At 48.1% G+C, this 27,636-nt stretch overlaps 1 protein-coding gene across 8 annotated transcripts in view; it reads left to right on the top strand.

Moving 5' to 3' along the window:
* Positions 1 to 25,394, top strand: part of LOC139552705 (dachshund homolog 2-like) — a 282,108-nt gene extending 256,714 nt beyond the window's left edge. For 5 of the 8 annotated variants that reach the window (XM_071364708.1, XM_071364705.1, XM_071364710.1 and 2 more), the window contains 5 exons: positions 349 to 497; positions 756 to 903; positions 2,654 to 2,800; positions 4,358 to 4,423; positions 22,996 to 25,394. In XM_071364708.1, coding sequence (XP_071220809.1) covers positions 349 to 497; positions 756 to 903; positions 2,654 to 2,800; positions 4,358 to 4,423; positions 22,996 to 23,033 — 548 coding nt within the window. In that variant the 3' untranslated portion in view covers positions 23,034 to 25,394. The remainder of the gene's footprint in view (positions 1 to 348; positions 498 to 755; positions 904 to 2,653; positions 2,801 to 4,357; positions 4,424 to 22,995) is intronic. The other 3 variants (XM_071364709.1, XM_071364707.1, XM_071364704.1) reach the window with 1 other exon arrangement.
* Positions 25,395 to 27,636: the final 2,242 nt, after the last annotated feature.

The following is a 27,636-nucleotide window of genomic DNA, read 5'->3' as shown; positions in this document are numbered from 1 at the left end:
CTCTGCTGCGTATAGATGAACCACTCTTCAGAGAGAGGCTGTACAGGGCATACAGTCAGTCCCTCAGCCTGGTCACGCTGCTGCGTATAGATGAACCACTCTTCAGAGAGAGGCTGTACAGGGCATACAGTCAGTCCCTCAGCCTGGTCTCACGTCTTCTTCACACATTGCTACTCTCTCTGCTGCTTCCACTGTCTACCATTAACAATGCTTTCAGCTTTATTAAACTGTTCATATGTCCCTGTGAATGTGATGGAATGTGTGTTTGTGCATCAGTTTTATTTGAACAGCCCCATTACGTGTGATAAAGCTGGTTGTAAACCAAGGTCTGTTGTGTGTTGTGTTAAGCAGAAGAAGGGCAGCTGGCCTTGCCCATGATGAAGCCAGGCTTTGAGAAGATGGCCCTGGGTGGACAGACCCTGCCTCCAGGCTTCCCTGCACCCTTCCTGTTCACCGACGGACTCAACTCTGTGGAGACTCTGCTCACCAACATCCAGGTACAGACACAGTCTTTGTGTTTTGGAATACTGGCACTGGCACTGGCGTGTGTGTGTGTGTGTGTGTGTGTGTGTGTGTGTGTGTGTGTGTGTGTGTGTGTGTGTGTGTGTGTGTGTGTGTGTGTGTGTGTGTGTGTGTGTGTGTGTGTGTGTGTGTGTGTGTGTGTGTGTGTGTGTGTGTTATGGTGCTCTAGTTGTTAGCCCTGGGGTTAAAGGTTAAAGTGCTGTGCTCTTCTCTGTGTCCCTCGGGCGGCGCAGGGTCTGCTGAAGGTAGCCGTGGACAACACCCGTGTGCAGGAGAAGCACATCCAGCAGCAGAGGAAGGAGCTTAAGATGGAGCTCTACAGGGAGAGAGAGATGAGAGAGACTCTGGAGAGACAGCTCTCCTCCGAACTGCACAGCCGAGGTAGGAGAGGGAGAGGAAGTGTTTGTGTGTGTGTGTGTATGCATGTGCGCGCGTGTGTGCATGTCTGACTGAATGAGAGACAGACAGACAGACAGCAAGGAAAGAGAGCGAGTGTGTGTGTGTATGTGAGAGAGATCTGGCAGTGTGAATGAATAAATAAATATACCAGTGGAGGCTGGTGAGGGGAGGACGGCTCACAATAATGGCTAGAATGGAGCGAATGGAATGGCATCAGCCACATGGAAAACATGTGTTTGATGTATTTGATACCATTCCACTAATTCCGCTCCAGCCATTACCACGAGCCTGTCTTCCCCAATTAAGGTGTATTTTATTTATTTATTTAACCTTTATTTAACTAGGCAAGTCAGTTAAGAACAAATTCTTATTTACAATGGCGGCTTACCCCGGCCAAACCCGGACGACGCTGGACCAATTGTGCGCCGTCCTATGGGACTCCCAGTCACGGCCAGATGTGATACAGCCTGGATGTGCCACAAGCCTCTTGTGGAATACACGCATACAGTAAATAAAAATCCTGCCAAAGGAATATGTGTTTGCATCTTTACTGGGCTTGGCACACATCGTGGTGAATTTAGATTTGACTTGTGCATCTTCAGCTACAGCCAAGAAATGAAGGCAATTAGTTGCCTCGGTAACAACTCTAACAATATTTACAGACACTTTGAATGTCTATTAGTCATGACTGTTATCACATTGCTTTTTGTTCAAATGTATATTTTAATGGAGAGGCAGTAAATCTGTGTGTAATTAGAGGTGTTATCAGCTCTGGGTTAGACAGGGCAGAGTGCACAGGAGGCTGGTGGCACCTTAATTGGGGAGGACGGGCTCGTGGTAATGGCTGGAGCGGAATAGGTGGAATGGTATGAAATACTTCAAACACATGGTTTCCATGTGTTGAATGCCATTTCATTCGCTCCGTTCCAGCCATTATTATGAGCCGTCCTCCCCTCACCAGCCTCCACTGACAGAGTGGGTGCTGCTGCATGGTGCTGTTGGTTCCTCTTTACTGGGAACATGCTTTTATTTGGCTGTTAATATGAGGAGAATGGGCACCCTCAAGAGCTTCAAACTGGAGATGGACTGGGGAGGTGCAGCTGGGCTGGGGAGGTGCATCTGGTCTGGTCTGGGATAGGGGGTGCAGCTGGTCTGGGCTGGGATAGGGGGTGCAGCTGGTCCGGGCTGGGATAGGGGGTGCAGCTGGGCTGGGATAGGGAGGTGCAGCTGGGCTGGGCTGGGATAGGGATGTGCAGCTGGGCTGGGCTGGGCTGGGCTGGGATAGGGAGGTGCAGCTGGGCTGGGCTGGGATAGGGAGGTGCAGCTGGGCTGGGCTGGGATAGGGGGTGCAGCTGGTCTGGGCTGGGATAGGGGGTGCAGCTGGGCTGGGTTGGGATAGGGGGTGCAGCTGGGCTGGGCTGGGATAGGGAGGTGCAGCTGGGCTGGGCTGGGATAGGGATGTGCAGCTGGGCTGGGCTGGGCTGGGCTGGGATAGGGAGGTGCAGCTGGGCTGGGCTGGGATAGGGAGGTGCAGCTGGGCTGGGCTGGGCTAGGGATGTGCAGCTGGGCTGGGCTGGGCTGGGCTGGGATGGGGTACCGGTTCTAGTACTGGGTCTAGGAGACAGCACTAGAGATTCACAGACACAAAGGATTTTCTCAGTTTGCCTCAGTTGAGGTGAGCTTGTCAACTCACTGGCTCTCTCCTCCTCCCCCTCCATCTGTCCCTGTGCAGCCACCATCCAGAAGCGTCTGAAAAAGGAGAAGAAGGCTAAGAGGAAACTGCAGGAGGCTCTGGAGTTTGAGTCCAAGCGCCGTGAGCAGGTGGAGCAGGCCCTCAAAACAGTCACCTCCCCAGAGAACCTCCGTATGAGTCTCAACGGTAAGCCTCCATGCTCTCTAAACTCCTTCTCTTTACCTCTCCTCCTCCTCCTCTTTACCTTTCCCCTCTCCTCCTCCTCTTCCCCTCTCCTCCTCCTCGTCTTTACCCTCCCTCCTCCTCCTCTTTACCTTTCCCCCTCCTCCTCTTTACCTTTCCCCTCTCCTCCTCCTCCTCTTTACCTTTCCCCTCTCCTCCTCCTCTTTACCTTCCCCTCTCCTCCTCCTCCTCCTCTTTACCTTTCCTCCTCCTCCTCTTTACCTTTCCCCTCTCCTCCTCCTCCTCTTTACCTTTCCCCTCTCCTCCTCCTCCTCTTTACCTTTCCCCTCTCCTCCTCCTCCTCTTTATCTTCCCCTCTCCTCCTCACCTTTCCTCCTCCTCGTCTTTACCTTTCCCTTCTCCTCCTCCTCTTTACCTTTCCCCTCTCCTCCTCCTCCTCTTTAGCTTCCCCCTCTCCTCCTCCTCCTCTTTACCTTCCCCTCTCCTCCTCCTCCTCTTTACCTTTCCCCTCTCCCCTCTCCTCCTCCTCCTCCTCTTTACCTTCCCCCTCTCCTCCTCCTCCTCTTTACCTTCCCCTCTCCTCCTCCTCCTCTTTACCTTTCCCCTCTCCCCTCTCCTCCTCCTCCTCCTCTTTACCTTTCCCCTCTCCTCTTCCTCCTCTTTACCTCTCCTCCTCCTCCTCTTTACCTTCCACTCTCCTCCTCCTCCTCTTTACCTTTCCTCCTCCTCCTTTTTACCTTTCCCCTCTCCTCCTCCTCCTCCTCTTTACCTTTCCCCCTCTCCTCCTCCTCATCTTCAACTCTCCTCCTCCCCTCCTCTCCTCCATATTTATTTAATCATATTTTTCCTCTCTTTCTCATCCTGTTCCTATTATCTTTCACTGCTCTCTCTCTCTCTCTCTCTCTCTCTCTCTCTCTCTCTCTCTCTCTCTCTCTCTCTCTCTCTCTCTCTCCCCCACCTCTTTTTATACTTGTCTTCCTCACTCTTCTCTGTGAAAGCATCACAGATATTTAGTTTCATGTCATCAGTGCAGCGGTCCTAGCCGTTATTACTTCCAGTCCATTAGCATTGTTACCCTGAAAGGAAATGGATACAGATACTTATCATAAACACTGTAAATTCAAACACTTAAATCGGTAAATTGTTTCGATAGCTTCCTCATTTTCAGTTGTTTTTTTCTGAATATCTTACCAGGAATACAGAAGGAAAAAAAGAGCGATACATCTCTAAACATTTCAGTGGGCAGAGCATTTATTTCCAAGGCTGATTAAACATTAATTAAACAGAAATGCGTTGGGTTTTCTTTTATCTGACGTTGTTGGGACTAATACATTATTGTGTGAACTATCTGGCCACTTCTCGTAATGTTTGCAGACTAAATATAGCTAAATCCAACCCCTATTTCTGTACGATCTCAGATAGCACCCCCCCTACTTGAAACATAATTTGTCTCTTGGACAGAATTTCTCCTCCACCTGGTATATGTGGGTCCTGCAGAGATTGTCTGGATACAGAGGAAAGACGTAGGTGTCTTGACCTAATGTCTGTGTTCCATTTCAGAGGCAGTGATACCGGAGGTTGAGCCAGAGCATAACGGCAGCCAGCAGGACAACTCAGGTGTACAGGGTAAGCAGCTTCCCTCTCTGTCTCTGGTCCTGAGATCTGGGGGGTCAGCACGCAAGGAGGGAACAGGGCTTTGGGTTGACTCTTGACTCTCTACTCCCAAATATAGTCAGAAAAGAACAATACGCCACCACAAAGTGACATTATTTGGATGAACTTGTGAATGTTGGAAAGTACCCTCACATGAGGGGTCAGAGTCAGGGGAAGGGAGTGAAGTGGGGACTGGGGGTGATGTGGCATGCACAAACCCCACATACACATCTTTCTCTTTTTTTATTTTCTCCTTTTTTTATTTTCTTTCTTTCTCTCTCTCTGTCTCTCTCTCTTTGTCTCTCTGTCTCTCTCTGTCTCTCTCTCTTTGTCTCTCTCTCTCACTCTCTCTCTCTCTCTCTCTGTCTCTCACTCGCTGTCTCTCTCTCGCTCTCTCGCTCTCTCTCTCTCGCTGTCTCTCTCTCTCACTCTCTCTCTCTCTCTCTCTCTCTCTCTCTCACTCTCTCTCTCTCACTGTCTCTCTCCCGCTGTCTCTCTCTCTCGCTGTCTCTCTCTCGCTGTCTCTCTCTCGCTGTCTCTCTGTCGCTGTCTCTCTCTCGCTGTCTCTCGCTGTCTCTGTCTCTCTCTGTCTCTCTCTCTCTCTCTCTCTCTGTCTCTCTCGCTCTCAAACTGATGGTGTTGCATATATGTTTCAAGCTTCCATTCTCTGTAGAACCCCCCACCTCCACCCTCCCCTCCTCCTCCACCCTCCCCTCCTCCACTCTCCCCTCCTCCTCCACCTTCACCTCCTCCTCCACCCTCCCCTCCTCCTCCTTCACCCTCCCCCCTCCCCTCCTCCTCCACCCTCCTCCACTCTCCCCTCCTCCTCCACCCAGAATTACCTAAACATGTTACCTCTCTCATATACCCCTATGAGACTTCAGTCCTAAAACAACTCAGAGCTAAAACTATGAACCTTAACCATAACATCAGAGATGTAGACAGAGGTTCACAGACATGTTTCATGGCTGGTTATATTGACAGTGTTGCAGCGACCACACAAAAAACACAAACACAACCCCCTTAGGATTTCATTGTTAATCCCAGTTACTGCCGTGTTCCTTATAGTAAGACATAATGCTCTGACATTCTCCTGTGCTAGCCCTGTAAATCCATGTATTTTTCATGACCCTGAGTGTTCCGCTTTCCTGTGTGAGCCAGTTGTTACTAACGACAGCGTGGAGACGGGGATTATGGGGCCAGGCATTTCTGACCTTTAGGGCAGCAAGGAGAACTGCTGATGGCCATGTGAGGGATAGACAGACAGCACTCCTCCCCTGACACGCAAGAGAGACAGACAGAGAGAGAAACTAACAGACAGAGAGCGGGACAGACAGAGAGAGAGACAGACAAAGAGAGAGACAGACAGAGAGAGAGACAGCGAGAGAGAGATGGACAGAGAGATAGACAGCGAGAGAGAGAAAGATAGACAGAGAGAGAGAGAAAAATAGACAGAGAGACATACAGAGAGAGAAAGAGAGAGACAGACAGAGAGAAAGATAGAGATAGACAGACAGAGAGAGAAAGAGAGAGAGAGACGATAGCGAGAGAGAGACGATAGACAGAGAGAGAGAGAAAGATAGACAGAGAGAGAGAGAAAGATAGACAGAGAGAGAGATAGACAGAGAGAGAGAGACGATAGACAGAGAGAGACGATAGACAGAGAGAGTGATAGACAGAGACAGAGAGAGACAGAGAGAGAGAAAGATAGAGATAGACAGACAGAGAGAGAAAGAGAGAGAGAGACGATAGCGAGAGAGAGACGATAGACAGAGAGAGAGAGAAAGATAGACAGAGAGAGAGAGAAAGATAGACAGAGAGAGAGATAGACAGAGAGAGAGAGACGATAGACAGAGAGAGACGATAGACAGAGAGAGTGATAGACAGAGACAGAGAGAGACAGAGAGAGAGACAGAGAGAGAGAGAAAGATAGACAGAGAGAGAAAGAAGATAGAGAGAAAGATAGACAGAGAGCGAGACAGAGAGAGAGACGATAGCGAGAGAGAGACGATAGACGATAGACAGAGAGAGAGATGAGAGAGAGAGAGACAATAGAGAGAGAGAGAGAGATAGACAATAGAGAGAGAGAGAGACGATAAAGAGAGAGAGAGACGATAGAGAGAGAGAGAGAGACGATAGAGAGAGACGAGAGAGAGAGACAAGAGAGAGACGAGAGAGAGAGACGATAGAGAGAGAGAGAGAGAGAGAGAGAGAGAGAGAGAGAGAGAGAGAGAGAGAGAGAGAGAGAGAGAGAGAGAGAGAGAGAGACGATAGAGAGAGACGATAGAGAGAGAGAGAGAGAGAGAGAGAGAGAGAGAGAGAGAGAGAGAGAGAGAGAGAGAGAGAGAGAGAGAGAGAGAGAGAGAGACGATAGAGAGAGACGAGAGAGAGAGACAAGAGAGAGACGAGAGAGAGACGATAGAGAGAGAGAGAGAGACGATAGAGAGAGAGAGAGTTTGAGTTTTAAATAACCTTTATTGGGTCTGGGAACTCACAACACGATAAACACTCAAACAAAACCATAGTTACACATCAATTAAAAACACAACACTAAATCCTCCTCCAGAGTAACTAAACACAACAGCCTCTGAATACCACATATACTCATAAACAGATCAATATTGTTAACCATTTTGTTGTAGGCAAACTCAACCCTCAGTCTCGCTGCCAACATTCCCTCCAGCATTCCCACCACGTCCACAGATCCCTGTCCCCGAATACTGTTCTTTCATGTTTTCCATATTTCTAATTTAAGCAAGAGAACTACACCCCTTCGACTAAACCTGTACTTTAGCCCAAATATAAACTGTTGAGAAGAGAAAACCTCTCCCAGAGCTGAGAACCAGCTATTGATCAGGTCAATCATCCCGACCAACCAGGGACACTGTCAGATCAGATGTGCCAGAGTTACAGACTCAGCACAGAATGGACACCCCTCCCCAACAGTAGGATCCAGGTGTACCAGATGCATGTTGGTGGCTATGGCTCCATGTATTATCCTCCATTGGAGGTCAGCTGTTCTCTTATCAATAGGCAGTTTATATAAAGACCACCAACAGCCTTTTGGGGAGGCACCTGGACCAAACACATCCGCCCACCTCGTCGATTTTACCCCTTCCAGGGAAGAAACACGGGACACTTTTACACAGATTATGTACATGTCCTTCTTTCCCACTGCCTTGAACTCCCCCAGCTCCGGGGTATTGAAGGAGAGCAGCATCCCCACGTCCTCCTCTAATGCCCCCGCCGCAGCACTAACATTCAGGGTAGGGAACACATCATCCAGACCCTCCGTCCTCCTCTAACGCCCCCACCGCAGCACTAACATTCAGGGTAGGGAACACATCATCCAGACCCTCCGTCCTCCTCTAACGCCCCCGCCGCAGCACTAACATTCAGGGTAGGGAACACATCATCCAGACCCTCCGTCCTCCTCTAACGCCCCCGCCGCAGCACTAACATTCAGGGTAGGGAACACATCATCCAGACCCTCCGTCCTCCTCTAACGCCCCCACCGCAGCACTAACATTCAGGGTAGGGAACACATCATCCAGACCCTCCGTCCTCCTCTAACGCCCCCGCCGCAGCACTAACATTCAGGGTAGGGAACACATCATCCAGACCCTCCGTCCTCCTCTAACGCCCCCGCCGCAGCACTAACATTCAGGGTAGGGAACACATCATCCAGACCCTCCGTCCTCCTCTAATGCCCCCGCCGCAGCACTAACATTCAGGGTAGGGAACACATCATCCAGACCCTCCGTCCTCCTCTAACGCCCCCACCGCAGCACTAACATTCAGGGTAGGGAACACATCATCCAGACCCTCCGTCCTCCTCTAATGCCCCCGCCGCAGCACTAACATTCAGGGTAGGGAACACATCATCCAGACCCTCCGTCCTCCTCTAACGCCCCCGCCGCAGCACTAACATTCAGGGTAGGGAACACATCATCCAGACCCTCCGTCCTCCTCTAACGCCCCCACCGCAGCACTAACATTCAGCGCAGGGAACACATCATCCAGACCCTCCGTCCTCCTCTAATGCCCCCACCGCAGCACTAACATTCAGCACAGGGAACACATCATCCAGACCCTCCGTCCTCCTCTAACGCCCCCGCCGCAGCACTAACATTCAGCGCAGGGAACACATCATCCAGACCCTCCTACCTCCTCTAATGCCCCCACCGCAGCACTAACATTCAGCACAGGGAACACATCATCCAGACCCTCCGTCCTCCTCTAATGCCCCCACCGCAGCACTAACATTCAGCGCAGAGAACACATCATCCAGACCCTCCTACCTCCTCTAATGCCCCCACCGCAGCACTAACATTCAGCGTAGGGAACACATCATCCAGACCCTCCGTCCTCCTCTAATGCCCCCGTCACAGCACTAACATTCAGCGCAGAGAACACATCATCCAGACCCTCCTACCTCCTCTAATGCCCCCGTCGCAGCACTAACATTCAGGGTAGGGAACACATCATCCAGACCCTCCGTCCTCCTCTAATTCCCCCACCGCAGCACTAACATTCAGCACAGGGAACACATCATCCAGACCCTCCTACCTCCTCTAATGCCCCCACCGCAGCACTAACATTCAGCGCAGGGAACACATCATCCAGACCCTCCTTCCTCCTCTAATGCCCTCACCGCAGCACTAACATTCAGCACAGGGAACACATCATCCAGACCCTCCTTCCTCCTCTAATGCCCCCGCCGCAGCACTAACATTCAGGGTAGGGAACACATCATCCAGACCCTCCGTCCACCGATCAGAATTGGAAGTGTCAGTCACATACTGCTGATGAAGTACTGGCAAGGAGTCGCAGACCTCAGCGACGACCCCCCCTCAGTAGGCGAGATGATCGGATCCCCGCTCTTTCTCCCAGCTCCTCCAACGATCTGCTCCTGCTCCGCATCAGATGATCCAGCTTGGTACACCCCACACCTAACAGGCATGAACGTAGGCTGGCTGAACCCAGAGCACGGGACTGGATAGCAGTGTTGTAAAAAAGAGGCTCTTCAAAAAGCCACATCCCTGGTGGCGTGCCGGCCTTACGGGACTTGACAAAAACTCTCCAAGCCTGCATAACAGACTCATAAAATGGAGTCAGGCCAGACAAATCACCCCCCCTAGCTTTAAGAGGAAAGGTGCTTGTCTAATCAGCCCGCTCTCCTCATCAATGTACAGTATAGTCTGTGTCGACCCAGCTAGAACCGTCACAACTGTACAACAGCCTCTGAGCTGCTTGAAGCTGGAAGCACCCTCGTGCAGTGGCAGGTACAGGGCCGCAGCTTTAATCCAATGTCCAGATCAGAAGAAATTGACAAGGGTCCTCTGAAGCTCTTGTATCAGACCCACCGGTGGCTGTAAAATCATTCGTCTGTGCCACGGGGTAGAGGCAGCTAGATTATTGGCTACCAGCACCCTTCCCCTATAAGACAGCTGGGGCAGCACCCATTTCCACCTTGACAATCTGGCACACACTTTCTCCACTACACCCTCCCAGTTATTTTTCTGAAAGACATCGGAGCCTAAAAAATAAAAAAAAGTCTTCATCCCATCTCTGCCCCACTGAAGCCCCCGTGGTAACCGTGGAGCGGACCCCGTCTGAATCTGACCTGCCCACCGCAATTCGCTCTTTCCCCAATTGACTCTAGCTGAGGAGGCCCCCTCATACACCTTTAAAGCATTTGAGAGAACCTTAACATCCTCACCCCCTGTAATAAAAACGGTCACATCATCTGCATATGCAGACAGTGCTATCGTGGGACCCTTCATTACCCCTGCCACAGAGAAACCAGTAAGCCTCGCTCTTAAAAAACAAAGCATTGGTTCAATTGCCAGACATTATAACTGTCCTGAAATTGGGCATCCCTGCCTGATGCCCCTTTGGATGGGGATGGGGCAGCTCAAACCACCCCCACCTTCATCATACATGAGACCCCAACATACAGTAAACTCATCCAAGACAAAAAAACATCCCCAAAACCAAAGGCTTTCATTGTTTTGAACAAGTACTGGTGGTCCACACGGTCAAAGGCTTCTCCTGATCCAAAGAAAGTAAACCCACATTCACATCAGAAGTCATCAACAATAGAGCGGTCAGGTAAGACTGGTTCTTGTGGACCAACAGCCCCAGATATTCTTTCAACCTGTTTGAGAGACATTTAGATAAAATTGTATATTATGCACACAGCAATGCAACAGGTCGCCAATGTTTTAGAGGAGTGTCACGATCGTCGTCGTGGAAATGACCGAACCAAGGTGCAGCGTGGTGATCGTACATTTTCCTTTATTTATGTAAATGTCGCCAACAAAACAAGAAACAAAGAAACGACCGTGAAGCTTACTAGGGCTATAGTGCCACTAACAAAGATAACTACCCACACCATACAAAGGAAAAAAGGCTGCCTAAGTATGATTCCCAATCAGAGACAACGATAGACAGCTGTCCCTGATTGAGAACCATACCCAGCCAAAACATAGAAACAAATAACATAGAATGCCCACCCCAAATCACACCTTGACCTAACCAAATAGAGAAATAAAACGGCTCTCTAAGGTCAGGGCGTGACAAGGAGCCAAATCCCACTTTTTTGGCACCAATGAAAGCACAGCACATTGACAGGATTACAGGAACCACTTCATAAAAATCCTCCCCAATAGATCTTATAGAACTCAGATGGTAAACCATCGATGCCAGGAGCTCGGCCTGATGAGAGCTGCATAACTGCAGTGGGCAGCTCGGGCAGAGTAATGTCAGAGTCCAAAGCAACTCTCTGCTCAGGGCCCAATTGAGGAAGTCCATGTAACAATTGTTCAGTACACAGAGAATCACAATCCTCCGCCTTATAAAGGGCAGAGTAGAAATCCACGGCATGTTGGTGCATCTCACCGTCATCCGTGGTCATCTTCCCATCAGGGAGACAAAGGCAGACCATCTGTTTGCGTTGCAATGTCGACTGTCCTAATCAAGGCACCCTTCACTCTTTCATGTAAAAACGACCTCAGTTCATGTCTCTTGTCCTGTATGTTCATTAGTCCGGGGTCATTCTGAGTGAGCAACTTCAATTCAATAGATTTGATGTCCTGTTCAAGGGACCTGATAGTCTCTAACTTCAATACGAGACAGAGCAGTATACTGTTCAAATCAAATCAAAGTTTATTTGTCACGTGCGCTGAATACAACCTTACAGTGAAATGCTGACTTACAGGCTCTAACCAAAAGTGCAATAAATGTATTAGGTGAAAAAACACTCATATTTGGGCCTTCCCAACCTCCCACCATTGTCTCAAGGACTCAAAATTCCATTTCGTAACCCTCCATTTTTCCCAAAACAACAAACTTTTCACAAAACATGACATCATGTAACAACTTAACATTAAAATATCAATAAGGTGATGACCTTCGTGGACAGGACAAGTGAATATCAACAGACACATTATGGTGATCAGAAAAACACACAGGAGTAATGGCACACCTTCCAACCCTACTACAGTAGTGATCAGATACATACAACCTGTCTAACCTTCCAGCCCTACTACAGTAGTGATCAGATACATACAACCTGTCTAACCTTCCAACCCTACTACAGTAGTGATCAGATACATACAATCTGTCTAACCTTCCAACCCTACTACAGTAGTGATCAGATACATACAACCTGTCTAACCTTGCTGCACTGACACCACCTTCATTAACTTTTAACCATGTGTACTGCCTAACCGTTGCCTTCCTGACTCTCTACACATCAGAAAGCTCAAACTCAGTTAATAGACCAGACAGGCAGGTGGCTGACCGCAGGTGAGGTTCTTCAGCAGTGCGGTCAACAGTCCCCCCCTAAAACCATACACCCCTCTTGGTCACACTGTCTTCAGGTTTCCTTTATTTGATCAAATTCAACAATGCTCTCTGTACCCTCATTAGGAGCATAAACAGAAAACATTTAAATAAAATGAAAACATAACATCTGCCTTGACCAATAAAACCCGATCCTTGACAATCTCTGTTGCAGACACCACATTCACCCCTAAGCCTGAGGAAAACAAAATTGCCACCCCAGCACTGAAATGAGTTCCATGACTGAGTACATGCTGCCCCTCCCACCACATACCCCAGTCAACCTCATTGGCCTCATCACTATGTGTCTCCTGTAGAAAAAACACATGAAGTCTTTTCTGTTGTATTACTTCTAATACCCAAGCCCTCTTATTCCTGTCCCTTCCTTAATATTGAGAGAACCTCCCCTTAGTACCTCCATATAGAAAAGAGAAAGGAAAAGCAGAAGAAACTACAGAGAAACCAGACAAAGAGAAAAAACACTCTATGAGGCATGATCATCATCGTTTTAATTTTCTCTGAACCTGACCACGTTTCCCACTACCTTTTGCTGCTGTGACAGCAGTAACACATTTCCTCAAGCGAAAACGCTTCTTCTCACTCAACTGGTCTAACCCCACCGTCTTCTGTAACGTCACAGCTGACCTCACAAACTTATCAACATCTAAAAAATCTGGCAATTTGACAGATTTCCCAAAAGTCTGATCCAGGAACCCATTTACCTCCTCTAAATTGAAAATTGAGTCGTCGCCTGCTGCTATCATATCAAAAGAGATATCCATTTCCTTCTCCTGATCCTCCTCAGCTGAGGCCACAGACCACTGACTCCCCCCGGCCACATCCCTCTCAACACTCCCCACTTGCACCACATCAATCGTACTGGGCATCTCCTCCACTACCTGGGAGACTAGCCCAACCTGAACCCCCTCCTGTACCCCATCAATTATACTGGGCATCTCCTCCACTACCTGGGAGACTAGCCCAACCTGAACCCCCTCCTGTACCCCATCAATTATACTGGGCATCTCCTCCACTACCTGGGAGACTAGCCCAACCTGAACCCCCTCCTGTACCCCATCAATTATACTGGGCATCTCCTCCACTACCTGGGAGACTAGCCCAACCTGAACCCCCTCCTGTACCCCATCAATTATACTGGGCATCTCCTCCACTACCTGGGAGACTAGCCCAACCTGAACCCCCTCCTGTACCCCATCAATTATACTGGGCATCTCCTCCACTACCTGGGAGACTAGCCCAACCTGAACCCCCTCCTGTACCCCATCAATTATACTGGGCATCTCCTCCACTACCTGGGAGACTAGCCCAACCTGAACCCCCTCCTGTACCCCATCAATTATACTGGGCATCTCCTCCACTACCTGGGAGACTAGCCCAACCTGAACCCCCTCCTCTACCCCATCAATTATACTGGGCATCTCCTCCACTACCTGGGAGACTAGCCCAACCTGAACCCCCTCCTCTACCCCATCAATTATACTGGGCATCTCCTCCACTACCTGGGAGACTAGCCCAACCTGAACCCCCTCCTCTACCCCATCAATTATACTGGGCATCTCCTCCACTACCTGGGAGCTGAGCTCTACATGAACCCCCTCCTGTACCCCATCACTCATACTGGGCATCTCCTCCACTACCTGGGAGCTGAGCTCTACATGAACCCCCTCCTGTACCCCATCACTCATACTGGGCATCTCCTCCACTACCTGGGAGCTGAGCTCTACATGAACCCCCTCCTGTACCCCATCACTCATACTGGGCATCTCCTCCACTACCTGGGAGACTAGCTCTACATGACCCCCCTCCTGTACCCCATCACTCATACTGGGCATCTCCTCCACTACCTGGGAGACTAGCTCTACATGAACCCCCTCCTGTACCCCATTACTCGTAGTGGGCATCTCCTCCACTACCTGGGAGACTAGCTCCACATGAATCCCCTCCTGTACCCCATTACTCGTAGTGGGCATCTCCTCCACTACCTGGGAGACTAGCCCAACATGAACCCCCTCCTGTACCCCATTACTACTGAGCATCTCCTCACCAGTCTGAGGAAATGGCTCCCCAGATCCGTCCTTACCTCCTACAACAATATTTTTCTGCTGCACATCAGATGCTAAGTTCCCCTCTGGTACAAACTGGAACTCCGTACCCTCAACACGGACAACTTGTTCCTCAGCAACAGGTGCTTGTGACTGCTCTACCATTGTCGGCCCACGTCTCGCTACGTCAGTGGGCCTAGGCGTTACGAGGACCACCTGCGACCCTCCCTCCACCTTCTCCCTTTTTGGGCAAGCATGTTGCTTATGGCCAACATCCCCACACTCAAAACACCGTTGACTACCCGTACTAGCATAAGTCATATACAGTCTATTGTCATACTTGACTTTAAACGATAACTCCTAAGTCTGCTCCGGTGAGTCCAAAAACATAAACACCTGTCGCCGAAACGACATAACCTGTTTCAGAGCCGGGTGTTTGCATGCTCAACCATACGATCAACAAGACTCTCTTCTTTAAGAAGTACACCATGCTCAACCATACGATCAACAAGACGCTCTTCTTTAAGAAGTACACCATGCTCAACCATACAATCAACAAGACTCTCTTCTTTAAGAAGTACACCATGCTCAACCATACGATCAACAAGACGCTCTTCTTTAAGAAGTACACCATGCTCAACCATACGATCAACAAGACGCTCTTCTTTAAGAAGTACACCATGCTCAACCATCCAATCAACAAGACGCTCTTCTTTAAGAAGTACACCATGCTCAACCATCCAATCAACAAGACTCTCTTCTTTAAGAAGTACACCATGCTCAACCATCCAATCAACAAGACGCTCTTCTTTAAGAAGTACACCATGCTCAACCATACGATCAACAAGACTCTCTTCTTTAAGAAGTACACCATGCTCAACCATCCAATCAACAAGACGCTCTTCTTTAAGAAGTACACCATGCTCAACCATACGATCAACAAGACGCTCTTCTTTAAGAAGTACACCATGCTCAACCATACGATCAACAAGACTCTCTTCTTTAAGAAGTACACCATGCTCAACCATACGATCAACAAGACTCTCTTCTTTAAGAAGTACACCATGCTCAACCATCCAATCAACAAGACGCTCTTCTTTAAGAAGTACACCATGCTCAACCATACGATCAACAAGACGCTCTTCTTTAAGAAGTACACCACGCTCAACCATACGATCAACAAGACGCTCTTCTTTAAGAAGTACACCATGCTCAACCATACGATCAACAAGACGCTCTTCTTTAAGAAGTACACCATGCTCAACCATACGATCAACAAGACGCTCTTCTTTAAGAAGTACACCACTCAACCATACGATCAACAAGACACTCTGCTTTAAGAAGTACACCATGCTCAACCATACGATCAACAAGACGCTCTTCTTTAAGAAGTACACCATACTCAACCATACGATCAACAAGACACTCTGCTTTAAGAAGTACACCATGCTCAACCATACGATCAACAAGACGCTCTTCTTTAAGAAGTACACCATGCTCAACCATACAATCAACAAGACTCTCTTCTTTAAGAAGTACACCATGCTCAACCATCCAATCAACAAGACGCTCTTCTTTAAGAAGTACACCATGCTCAACCATACGATCAACAAGACGCTCTTCTTTAAGAAGTACACCATGCTCAACCATACGATCAACAAGACGCTCTTCTTTAAGAAGTACACCACGCTCAACCATACGATCAACAAGACGCTCTTCTTTAAGAAGTACACCATGCTCAACCATACGATCAACAAGACGCTCTTCTTTAAGAAGTACACCATGCTCAACCATACGATCAACAAGACGCTCTTCTTTAAGAAGTACACCATGCTCAACCATACGATCAACAAGACACTCTGCTTTAAGAAGTACACCATGCTCAACCATACGATCAACAAGACTCTCTTCTTTAAGAAGTACACCATGCTCAACCATACGATCAACAAGACGCTCTTCTTTAAGAAGTACACCATGCTCAACCATACGATCTACAAGACGCTCTTCTTTAAGAAGTACACCACTCAACCATACGATCAACAAGACGCTCTTCTTTAAGAAGTACACCATACTCAACCATACGATCAACAAGACACTCTGCTTTAAGAAGTACACCATGCTCAACCATCCAATCAACAAGACTCTCTTCTTTAAGAAGTACACCATGCTCAACCATACGATCAACAAGACTCTCTTCTTTAAGAAGTACACCATGCTCAACCATACGATCAACAAGACGCTCTTCTTTAAGAAGTACACCATGCTCAACCATACGATCAACAAGACTCTCTTCTTTAAGAAGTACACCACTCAACCATACGATCAACAAGACTCTCTTCTTTAAGAAGTACACCATGCTCAACCATACGATCAACAAGACGCTCTTCTTTAAGAAGTACACCATGCTCAACCATACGATCAACAAGACTCTCTTCTTTAAGAAGTACACCATGCTCAACCATACAATCAACAAGACGCTCTTCTTTAAGAAGTACACCATGCTCAACCATCCAATCAACAAGATGCTATTCTTTAAGAAAACCCACCACCGCTTTATTCATCCGCGATGCATATGCAACATTCTCATATCCTACCTTCTCTCCTACGGCAACCAGAAACTCCATAGTGACAGTAGCTTCAGTAACACACCTAAAGCAGTGCCGAAGTGACAGAGATGGCGTCCCCATGTGGGTCGTCATCCCTGCCAAAGCCAGGGCAATTCGGACAAGAAAAACACACAACAAATAAATAAAATAAATCATCACCGTAATCATGCATAGAAAAAGAAAAACCACCAAGAAAAGTAAAACAAGTAGGGAAAAACAGGCGATCTAACTCCAGACAACACTCGCTCATACAACTCCCAGCATGCACCAAACACCACTCCCGAGAGAGAGAGAGGTCCATATTTCACCTGCACTGGCCAGTGATGAGCATGAAGCATGTTACAACAATGCAACAGGAGTATTGAATTACATTATGAGACCATTTCCCAAAAGCCTTTAGTCCCCGTGTAACTGCTTATTAAAACTAGTTAAGTAAATCTATCCTCTTCCTGTGTTTTTTCTACTGCTGTGAAGAACTTTCCTTTGACTAAAGTTTTAAAAGAGAATCATCTCTGTAATATGGCATTCAAGCCTCATCGCGATTGGCTGATGAAATCTGAACTACCATTATGAAAGCGTTCGTTACATCTATTCCCTTCCTACCTGTCAACGATTACATTCACTAGGTAGCAATCCATCTGAATTACAGTGCTATTAAATGAAGCTCTGTTTCAACTGTGCCAGCTTGGAATCCCATCATGCTGATGAGGTGTGTTTGTCCAGTCTCGGTCCACTACTAGACTGCCCAGTGCCTCGCCACTACCATGCCCAGCAGAGGTGTCTGTCTGTGGGGATGCTGCGGCTGGACACGTGGGGCCTCTCCTGGAGCTCCTGGCTGTTTAGGGACTGGGAGTCGACTGACTCTCTCACAGGGGTTTAAGAGCTCCAGTTAGGGGTATGTTGTCCGGCCCCTCCTCCCCCACAGCCCATCCATTATACTGAGAGGAATCTAATTACACCTCGCTTCACTCCCAAGTTGGACTTCACAGTTTTGCAAGCTTAGCACTGACAACTGATTTCATTAGGTTTGATTGTCCTTGCTGAGATGCCACTTCTGGGCCTAAAAGCTTTTTACGCTTTCTCAGGTTCCTCTGTGTGTTGGTTTATTATGCCGACCTGTGTCTTTTTTATTAATCTATATGAGTGGAGGTAACAGAAACTGCTGAATACAAACGAAGGTGACATCATTTTACAAGCCGATTAAGAGACGAGAGAGAGAATAAAGAGAGAGGGAGGTGGGGTGAGAGAGAGGGAGGTGATGGTGAGAGTAAAGAGAGAAGGAGGTGGGGTGAGAGTAAAGAGAGAGGGAGGTGGGGTAAGAGTAAAGAGAGAGAGAGGTGATGGTGAGAGAGAGGGAGGTGGGGTGAGAGAGAGGGAGGTGATGTGAGAGAGAGGGAGGTGATGGTGATGGTGAGGGAGAGGGAGGTGGAAGTGAGAGTAAAGAGAGAGGTGATGTGAGAGAGAGGGAGGTGATGTGAGAGAGAGGGAGGTGATGTGAGAGAGAGGGAGGTGATGGTGAGAGAGAAGGAGGTGGAAGTGAGAGTAAAGAAAGAGGTGATGTGAGAGAGAGGGAGGTGATGTGAGAGAGAGGGAGGTGATGTGAGAGAGAGGGAGGTGATGGTGAGAGAGAGGGAGGTGGAAGTGAGAGTAAAGAGAGAGGTGATGTGAGAGAGAGGGAGGTGATGTGAGAGAGAGGGAGGTGATGTGAGAGAGAGGGAGGTGATGTGAGAGAGAGGGAGGTGATGTGAGAGAGAGGGAGGTGATGTGAGAGAGAGGGAGGTGATGGTGAGAGAGAGGGAGGTGGAAGTGAGAGTAAAGAGAGAGGTGATGTGAGAGAGAGGGAGGTGATGTGAGAGAGAGGGAGGTGATGTGAGAGAGAGGGAGGTGATGTGAGAGAGAGGGAGGTGATGTGAGAGAGAAGGAGATGGAAGTGAGAGTAAATGAGAGAGGTGATGTGAGAGAGAGGGAGGTGATGTGAGAGAGAGGGAGGTGATGTGAGAGAGAGGGAGGTGATGTGAGAGAGAGGGAGGTGATGTGAGAGAGAGGGAGGTGATGTGAGAGAGAGGGAGGTGAGGTGAGAGAGAGGGAGGTGATGTGAGAGAGAGGGAGGTGATGTGAGAGTAAAGAGAGAGTGAGGTGAGAGAGAGGGAGGTGGGGGTGAGAGGAAGAGAGAGGGAGGTGATGGAGAGAGAGGGAGGTGATGTGAGAGTAAAGAGAGAGGGAGGTGAGAGAGAGGGAGGTGGGGGTGAGAGGAAGAGAGAGGGAGGTGATGTGAGAGAGAGGGAGGTGATGTGAGAGAGAGGGAGGTGATGTGAGAGAGAGGGAGGTGATGGTGAGAGAGAATGAGGTGGAAGTGAGAGTAAAGAGAGAGGTGATGTGAGAGAGAGGGAGGTGATGTGAGAGAGAGGGAGGTGATGTGAGAGAGAGGGAGGTGATGTGAGAGAGAGGGAGGTGATGTGAGAGAGAAGGAGGTGGAAGTGAGAGTAAAGAGAGAGGTGATGTGAGAGAGAGGGAGGTGATGTGAGAGAGAGGGAGGTGATGTGAGAGAGAGGGAGGTGATGTAAGAGAGAGGGAGGTGATGTGAGAGAGAGGGAGGTGATGTGAGAGAGAGGGAGGTGATGTGTGAGAGAGGGAGGTGATGTGAGAGAGAGGGAGGTGATGTGAGAGAGAGGGAGGTGATGTGAGAGTAAAGAGAGAGGGAGGTGAGAGAGAGGGAGGTGGGGGTGAGAGGAAGAGAGAGGGAGGTGATGGTGAGAGAGAGGGAGGTGATGTGAGAGAGAGGAGGTGATGTGAGAGAGGGAGGTGATGTGAGAGAGAGGGAGGTGATGTGAGAGTAAAGAGAGAGGGAGATGAGAGAGAGGGAGGTGGGGGTGAGAGGAAGAGAGAGGGAGGTGGAAGTGAGAGTAAAGAGAGAGGTGATGTGAGAGAGAGGGAGATGATGTGAGAGAGAGGGAGGTGATGTGTGAGAGAGGGAGGTGATGTGAGAGAGAGGGAGGTGATGTGAGAGAGAGTGAGGTGATGGTGAGAGAGAAGGAGGTGGAAGTGAGAGTAAAGAGAGAGGTGATGTGAGAGAGAGGGAGGTGATGTGAGAGAGAGGGAGGTGATGTGAGAGAGAGGGAGGTGTTGTGAGAGAGAGGGAGGTGGAAGTGAGAGTAAAGAGAGAGGGAGGTGAGAGAGAGGGAGGTGGGGGTGAGAGGAAGAGAGAGGGAGGTGATGGTGAGAGAGGGAGTTGGGGTGAGGGTGAGAGAGAGGGAGAGGGAGGTGGGGTGAGAGTAAAGAGAGAGAGAGAGGTGAGAGTGAGAGAGAGGGAGATGGGGGTGAGAGAGGAGTTGTGGGGTGACACGGGGAGAGAAAAGTCATCAACGAGAAGGACCCAGAAAGGATAAATGAGGACCTCAACACTCTAGGTGTTACCACAATAACACACTCGTCTTCACTCTGGCACCTATCACAACCACCTGTTCCTTAAACAACCTTTCAGCATCTTCACCTACAGGAATAACCAAAAATCTCCTAACCTGCTTTAGTTCTAAACAAACACTATACTTACATACACCAAATGAGACCCTTGGGTACCGTTCATTTCCAAGTTTGCAACTCACTAATTGGCAAAAAAGAGCGAGCATGAAATATCAAGGTGAACCTTTATGGCAGTCCCAGATCGGCTGCAATTAGGCCGTTTGCAGTCTATGCAGAAAAGAATAGGGCCAGAGGGCCAGAGCCGTGTTAAATATGGAGCTGCTGAGGAGAGTTCCCAGAGGAGTTGCAACATACACAACAGCCATTCTGCCAGCACACTACACGTTTCCACGTCACCCTGCACATTCTGAGAAGGTTAAACACAGCAGATAGAACAGACGTAAACACAATGTCAGATGTTGTCATCCTGACCGTTGTCATCCTGACCGTTGTCATCCTGAACGTTGCCATCCTGACCGTTGCCATCCTGACCGTTGTCATCCTTACCGTTGCCATCCTGACCGTTGCCATCCTGACCGTTGTCATCCTGACCGTTGCCATCCTGACCGTTGTCATCCTGACCGTTGTCATCCTGACCGTACATATTAACATATTAACATTGGAATAAAATTTGAGAATCAAGGAGTGTTGCTCTTCTCGTCTTTCTACTCTGACAGACAGACAGACAGACAGACAGACAGACAGACAGACAGACAGACAGACAGACAGACAGACAGACAGACAGTACAGACATACAGTACAGACATACATACATACATAAAGTACAGACAGTACAGACAGACAGTACCGACAGGCATACATACATACATACAGACAGACAGGACAGACAGACCTACATACAGTGCAGACAGCACAGACAGTACAGGCAGACAGGACAGGTAGACAGTACAGACAGTACAGACAGCACAGCACAGGCAGACAGTACAGACAGACACACATACATACAGACAGTACAGACGGGCAGACAGACACACATACAGACAGACAGGACTGGCAGACAGTACATACAGCACAGGCAGACAGTACGGACAGACATACATACAGTACAGACAGACAGGACAGGCAGACAGTGCAGACATACATAAATACAGTGCAGACAGCACAGACAGTACAGGCGGACAGTATAGACAGTACAGACAGACCATACAGACAGACATACATACAGTACAGACATACATACATACAGTACAGACAGTACAAGCAGACAGTACATGCAGGCAGTACAGCCATGCAGTACAGACAGACAGACAGGACAGTACAGACATACATACATAACAGTACAGACAGTACAGGCGGACAGTACTGACAGACAGACAGACAGACAGACAGACAGACAGACAGACAGACAGACAGACAGACAGACAGACAGACAGACAGACAGACAGACAGACAGACAGACAGACAGACAGACAGACAGACAGACAGACAGACAGACAGACAGACAGTACATCCCTCTCTCATTTTCTCTCGTTCTGGTCCTCTCCTCCAACACCACCGAACAGTGCTTTTTCATCCTATATTCTGTTGTCTTTTCCCAGTTCCCAGAACACATATGAAACATGCAGACCCACTCTCCATTCTGTCCATCCCCAGCGAGATGATCTACCGGTACTTCACTACCATGTAGAGATTAACACGCAGCTGCTGACTCCAGTCACTTTGTTGTCCAGCTGTTTTCCTTTCAGCTGTCCCCTCCTGTTGACAACTAACACTAAATGATTAATCGCCCATATTATTCCTGACGCACATTTCATTAAAGGAGATAGATACTTAATCCATTGGTTGCTCTTGAACTTTTATTCTCATGCTCGTGGAAAACTTGAAAAATCACAAACTCAGTTTCACATCATTTGAAATATATACACCCTCTGGAGAGTAAACAACTTTATTTATATGCAGAAGAGATACTTTCCAAAATGTAATACTCATACTGACAACATCTTCAACAAGTATACATGGCAAATGTGTTTCTCAGGGCAAACCTTACTCAGTGGAAAAATACTAGGGAGAATTTTCATTTTATATCTGTTAATAGAGGTAGTAAGGATGGATGGATGACTTAATAGAGGTAGTAAGGATGGATGGATGACTTAATAGAGGTAGTAAGGATGGATGGATGACTTAATAGAGGTAGTAAGGATGGATGGATGACTTAATAGAGGTAGTAAGGATGGATGGATGACTTAATAGAGGTAGTAAGGATGGATGACTTAATAGAGGTAATAAGGATGGATGGATGACTTAATAGAGGTAGTAAGGATGGATGGATGACTCAATAGAGGTAGTAAGGATGGATGGATGACTTAATAGAGGTAGTAAGGATGGATGGATGACTTAATAGAGGTAGTAAGGATGGATGGATGACTCAATAGAGGTAGTAAGGATGGATGGATGACTTAATAGAGGTAGTAAGGATGGATGGATGACTTAATAGAGGTAGTAAGGATGGATGGATGACTTAATAGAGGTAGTAAGGATGGATGGATGACTTAATAGAGGTAGTAAGGATGGATGGCTTGATTAACTGATGTTTCTGTTTCCCTAACAGAGAACAGACCCTACACCAAGCCTCCCATCATGTACTGAAAGAACTCCAGCTCTTCCAGACCTGACCCAGGGCTGCCGCTGCTGGCTACCCCAGAGACAGAGCCCTTGGCTGGAAGAGAACGAGCGGAGAAGAGTGGCGACTGAAGGGAGGAATGGATCCCCTGAAACTCATGTACAGGACTGCAGAGAGGGTGTGGTGGGGTGAGAGGTAACACTGGAGTAGCTCTTTTTGCTGCCCCATCATCTCACTCCAGCTACTTGTAAAATCCCTCTATTTTACTTGTTTGAGAAAAAAAGAGTAAGGACCATTGAAAATAAAAGGTGGATTTTTCTCTACTCCCTGTGAAGCACATACAGAAGCCTATCCTCCTTCCCTATCCTATTTCTCTCCAAGCTGATTGCCTCTCATTATTATTATTGTTATTAATTATTAGTATTATTATTGTTGTTAGTTGTTGATTCCTCAAATGCCCCAATATGTCCCAATAGCACAAGTCTTGCAGCGCATATATAGGATAATTTCTTCTTAAAGCTTGAAAATCTGAAGGAGGATATGAAATGTAACATTCAAGACAAAATGTGCTTCTCTTCTTATATCACCTCTTCTTCATCAAGTAAAAGAGACTGAAACAGTTTCTGAATTTATATGCTTTTTCTCTTTTGTCCTCTTTTTTTCTGAAAAATGTCACTGCTTCGTGTTGACTTGGGAATGTGGGAACACTGAATGTGTCCTCTCCCTGAACTGAATGTGTCCTCTCCCTGAACTGAATGTGTCCTCTCCCTGAACTGAATGTGTCCTCTCCCTGAACTGAATGTGTCCTCTCCCTGAACTGAATGTGTCCTCTCCTTGAACTGAATGTGTCCTCTCCCTGAACTGAATGTGTCCTCTCCCTGAACTGAATGTGTCCTCTCCCTGAACTGAATGTGTCCTCTCCCTGAACTGAATGTGTCCTCTCCCTGAACTGAATGTGTCCTCTCGCTGAACTGAATGTGTCCTCTCCCTGAACTGAATGTGTCCTCTCCTTGAACTGAATGTGTCCTCTCGCTGAACTGAATGTGTCCTCTCGCTGAACTGAATGTGTCCTCTCCCTGAACTGAATGTGTCCTCTCCTTGAACTGAATGTGTCCTCTCCCTGAACTGAATGTGTCCTCTCCCTGAACTGAATGTGTCCTCTCCCTGAACTGAATGTGTCCTGTCCCTAAACTGAATGTGTCCTCTCCCTGAACTGAATGTGTCCTCTCCCTGAACTGAATGTGTCCTCTCCTTGAACTGAATGTGTCCTCTCCCTGAACTGAATGTGTCCTCTCCCTGAACTGAATGTGTCCTCTCCCTGAACTGAATGTGTCCTCTCCTTGAACTGAATGTGTCCTCTCCCTGAACTGAATGTGTCCTCTCCCTGAACTGAATGCGTCCTGTCCCTGAACTGAATGTGTTCTCTCCCTGAACTGAATGTGTCCTCTCCCTGAACTGAATGTGTCCTCTCCCTGAACTGAATGCGTCCTGTCCCTGAACTGAATGTGTCCTCTCCCTGAACTGAATGTGTCCTCTCCCTGAACTGAATGCGTCCTGTCCCTGAACTGAATGTGGCCTCTCCCTGAACTGAATGTGTCCTCTCCCTGAACTGAATGCGTCCTCTCCCTGAACTGAATGTGTCCTCTCCCTGAACTGAATGTGTCCTCTCCCTGAACTGAATGTGTCCTCTCCCTGAACTGAATGTGTCCTCTCCCTGAACTGAATGTGTCCTCTCCCTGAACTGAATGTGTCCTGTCCCTGAACTGAATGTGTCCTGTCCCTGAACTGAATGCATCCTGTCCCTGAACTGCGTTGTTTGTGTGTGTTTACTGAAAGCTCAGTCTGGATACAAAGAAAGAGATATTGAGGCGTATCCTAGATACCTTTCCCCACTAATGGTTTCTCTGTTGCTCAGTTCAAATGTTATATTGCTGTTTAAAAGACAGTATTACAGTAACCCCTGTTCTGTCGCCCTCTTTGTTTTTAAAGACATGTAAAAATGCTTTAGCATTGGCTATTCTGACGTCGTAATTAAGTGGATACATTTGTTGTCAAGAAAAAAACGTACGTAAAATGAAATACCCCAATGCATATCTGATGCAAGCATGCCTGTAGATACAACACTGGTAAAAAAAAAAAAAAAAGAGTTACACTTGCTGGTTTAAAAAACATGCCAATTCAAATATATTTTTTACAATTTGGGGAATTTAATTATTACCATGATCACAACCAGGCAGCTATTTCAAATTGTTGACCTTGTTTTAATGATGATATCACATCACAGCCGTGCACAAAACACACACAATGACAAACATACTTCTGGAAATCTTGCTAGATTTTTTTTTGGTTGTTGTTTGGTTTTGTAGTAATAAAGATCTAGATTCAGATATTTTGTTGCAGTCTTCTGTGCCCTCTGGTTTACAACTTCCTGTGGTTCTCAGTTGTGCATCTGTCTGAGGTAGCAAAAACATGCACAGAAACTATTCTCCCTGTGTGAGTGAGTGGCACTAACGCGTGTTCCTGTAGTGCAGGGTAGAGGCCACAAACAATTGGAACTCAACATGAGGGTCCGCAGTGGCTCGTGGGTCTGTGTACCCACATCTATGTACCCCCTGCAACTCTACTCATTTTGCCATGGGGTGGAGACAAATGTTTGCAGTTTTAAATATGATATCTGATGATCAATGGGGTCAACCCGGTCAGTAATTTGACCATGCTTACTAAAAGTATAGATAGCTGGCCGCTAGACTAAGTTACCAATGTAAAAAAAATGTTAGCTGACATGGCTAGTTGAGTGACTGTCAGTGTCTGACAGAAGAGAAAAACTGCTGACGTACACTCAGACTTGCGTGGCTGATGTCTTTTGCGGACGGTGCAGTGATGTACTGGACCGTCCACACTACCCTCTGTAGCGCCTTGCGGTCGGAAGTCAAGCAGTTGCCATACCAAGCGGTGCTGCAGCCAGTTAAGATCCTCTCAGTGGAGCAGCTGTAGATCTTTTTGAGGATCTGAGGGCCCATGCCAAATCTTTTCAGGCTCCTGAGATGGAAGAGGCGTTGTCGTGGCCTCTTCACGACTGTGTTGGTGTGTTCTGGACCAGGGTAGATCCTCAGTGACGTGGAGAGGACGTGTTGTTGTGGCCTCTTTACGACTGTGTTGGTGTGTTCTGGACCAGGGTAGATCCTCAGTGACGTGGACAGGACGCGTTGTCGTGGCCTCTTTACGACTGTGTTGGTGTGTTCTGGACCAGGGTAGATCCTCAGTGACGTGGACAGGACGCGTTGTCGTGGCCTCTTTACGACTGTGTTGGTGTGTTCTGGACCAGGGTAGATCCTCAGTGACGTGGACAGGACGCGTTGTCGTGGCCTCTTTACGACTGTGTTGGTGTGTTCTGGACCAGGGTAGATCCTCAGTGACGTGGATGAACTTTAAGGTCCCAAGGGGACTACTGTCTTAGACACACAGTACTGCTGTATACAAAATACACATTACACACTCAACATAGTACATCTACTGAGTACTCCAAACATTAAGAACACCTTCCTAATATTGAGATGCACCCCCCTTCTTCTGCCCTCAGAACAGCCTCAATTAGTTGGGGCATGGATTACAAGGTGTCGAAAGCGTTCCACAGGGATGCCAGTCCATGTTGACTCCAATGCTTCCCACAGTTGTGTCAAGTTGGCTGGATGTCCTTAGGGTGGTGGACCATCCTTGATACACACAGGAAACTGTTGAACATGAAAAAACCAGCAGCGTTGCAGTTCTTAACACAAACCGGTGCACCTGGCACCTACTAACATACCCTGTTCAAAGGCACTGAAATATTTTGTTCCAGCCATTCACCCTCTGAATGGCACACGTACACAATACATGTCTCAATTGTCTGAAGGCTTAAAAATCCTTCTTTAACCTGTCTCCTCCCCTTCATCTAAACTGATTGAAGTGGATTTAACAGTGACATCAATAAGGGATCATAGCTTTCACCTGGATTCACCTGGTCAATCTACGTCATGGAAAGAGCATGTTTTAATGCTTTTTAATCTCAGTGTACATTACCCTCATCATCATACACTTCTCATATAGCCACATTCATAAGAAGGAAGAGGAGGAGGAGGGGAGGAAGAGGAGGAGGGGGAGGAGGAGGGGAGGAGGAGGAAGAGGAGGAGGGGAGGAGGAGGAAGAGGAGGAGGGGGAGGAGGAGGAGGGGGAGGAGGAGAAAGAGGAGGAGGGGGGAGGAGGAGGAGGGGGAGGAGGAGAAAGAGGAGGAGGGGGAGGAGGAGGAAGAGGAGGAGAAAGAGGAGGAGGAGGAGGAGGGGGAAGAGGAGGAGGGGGGAGGAGGAGGAAGAGGGGGAGGAGGGGGAGGAGGAGAAGGAGGAGGAGGGAGAGGAGGGGGAGGAGGAGAAAGAGGAGGAGGAGGAGGGGGAAGAGGAGGAGGAAGAGGAGGGGGAGGAGGAGAAAGAGGAGGGGGGGGGAGGGGAGAAGGGGGAGTAGGAGAAAGAGGAGGAGGGGGGAGGAGGAGGGGAAGAGGAGGGGGGAGGTGCTTTCCACTTCAATTAGAGACAGGCCGTTTGATCTGCTTCTGATTGTCCTTTCCCACTTATAGCTTTATGTAAAGTAGTCAAAATA

This window comes from Salvelinus alpinus, chromosome 24 (assembly GCF_045679555.1).
Source record: "Salvelinus alpinus chromosome 24, SLU_Salpinus.1, whole genome shotgun sequence".
NCBI lineage: Eukaryota > Metazoa > Chordata > Actinopteri > Salmoniformes > Salmonidae > Salvelinus > Salvelinus alpinus.
This window is presented reverse-complemented; position numbering and strand designations above follow the sequence as displayed.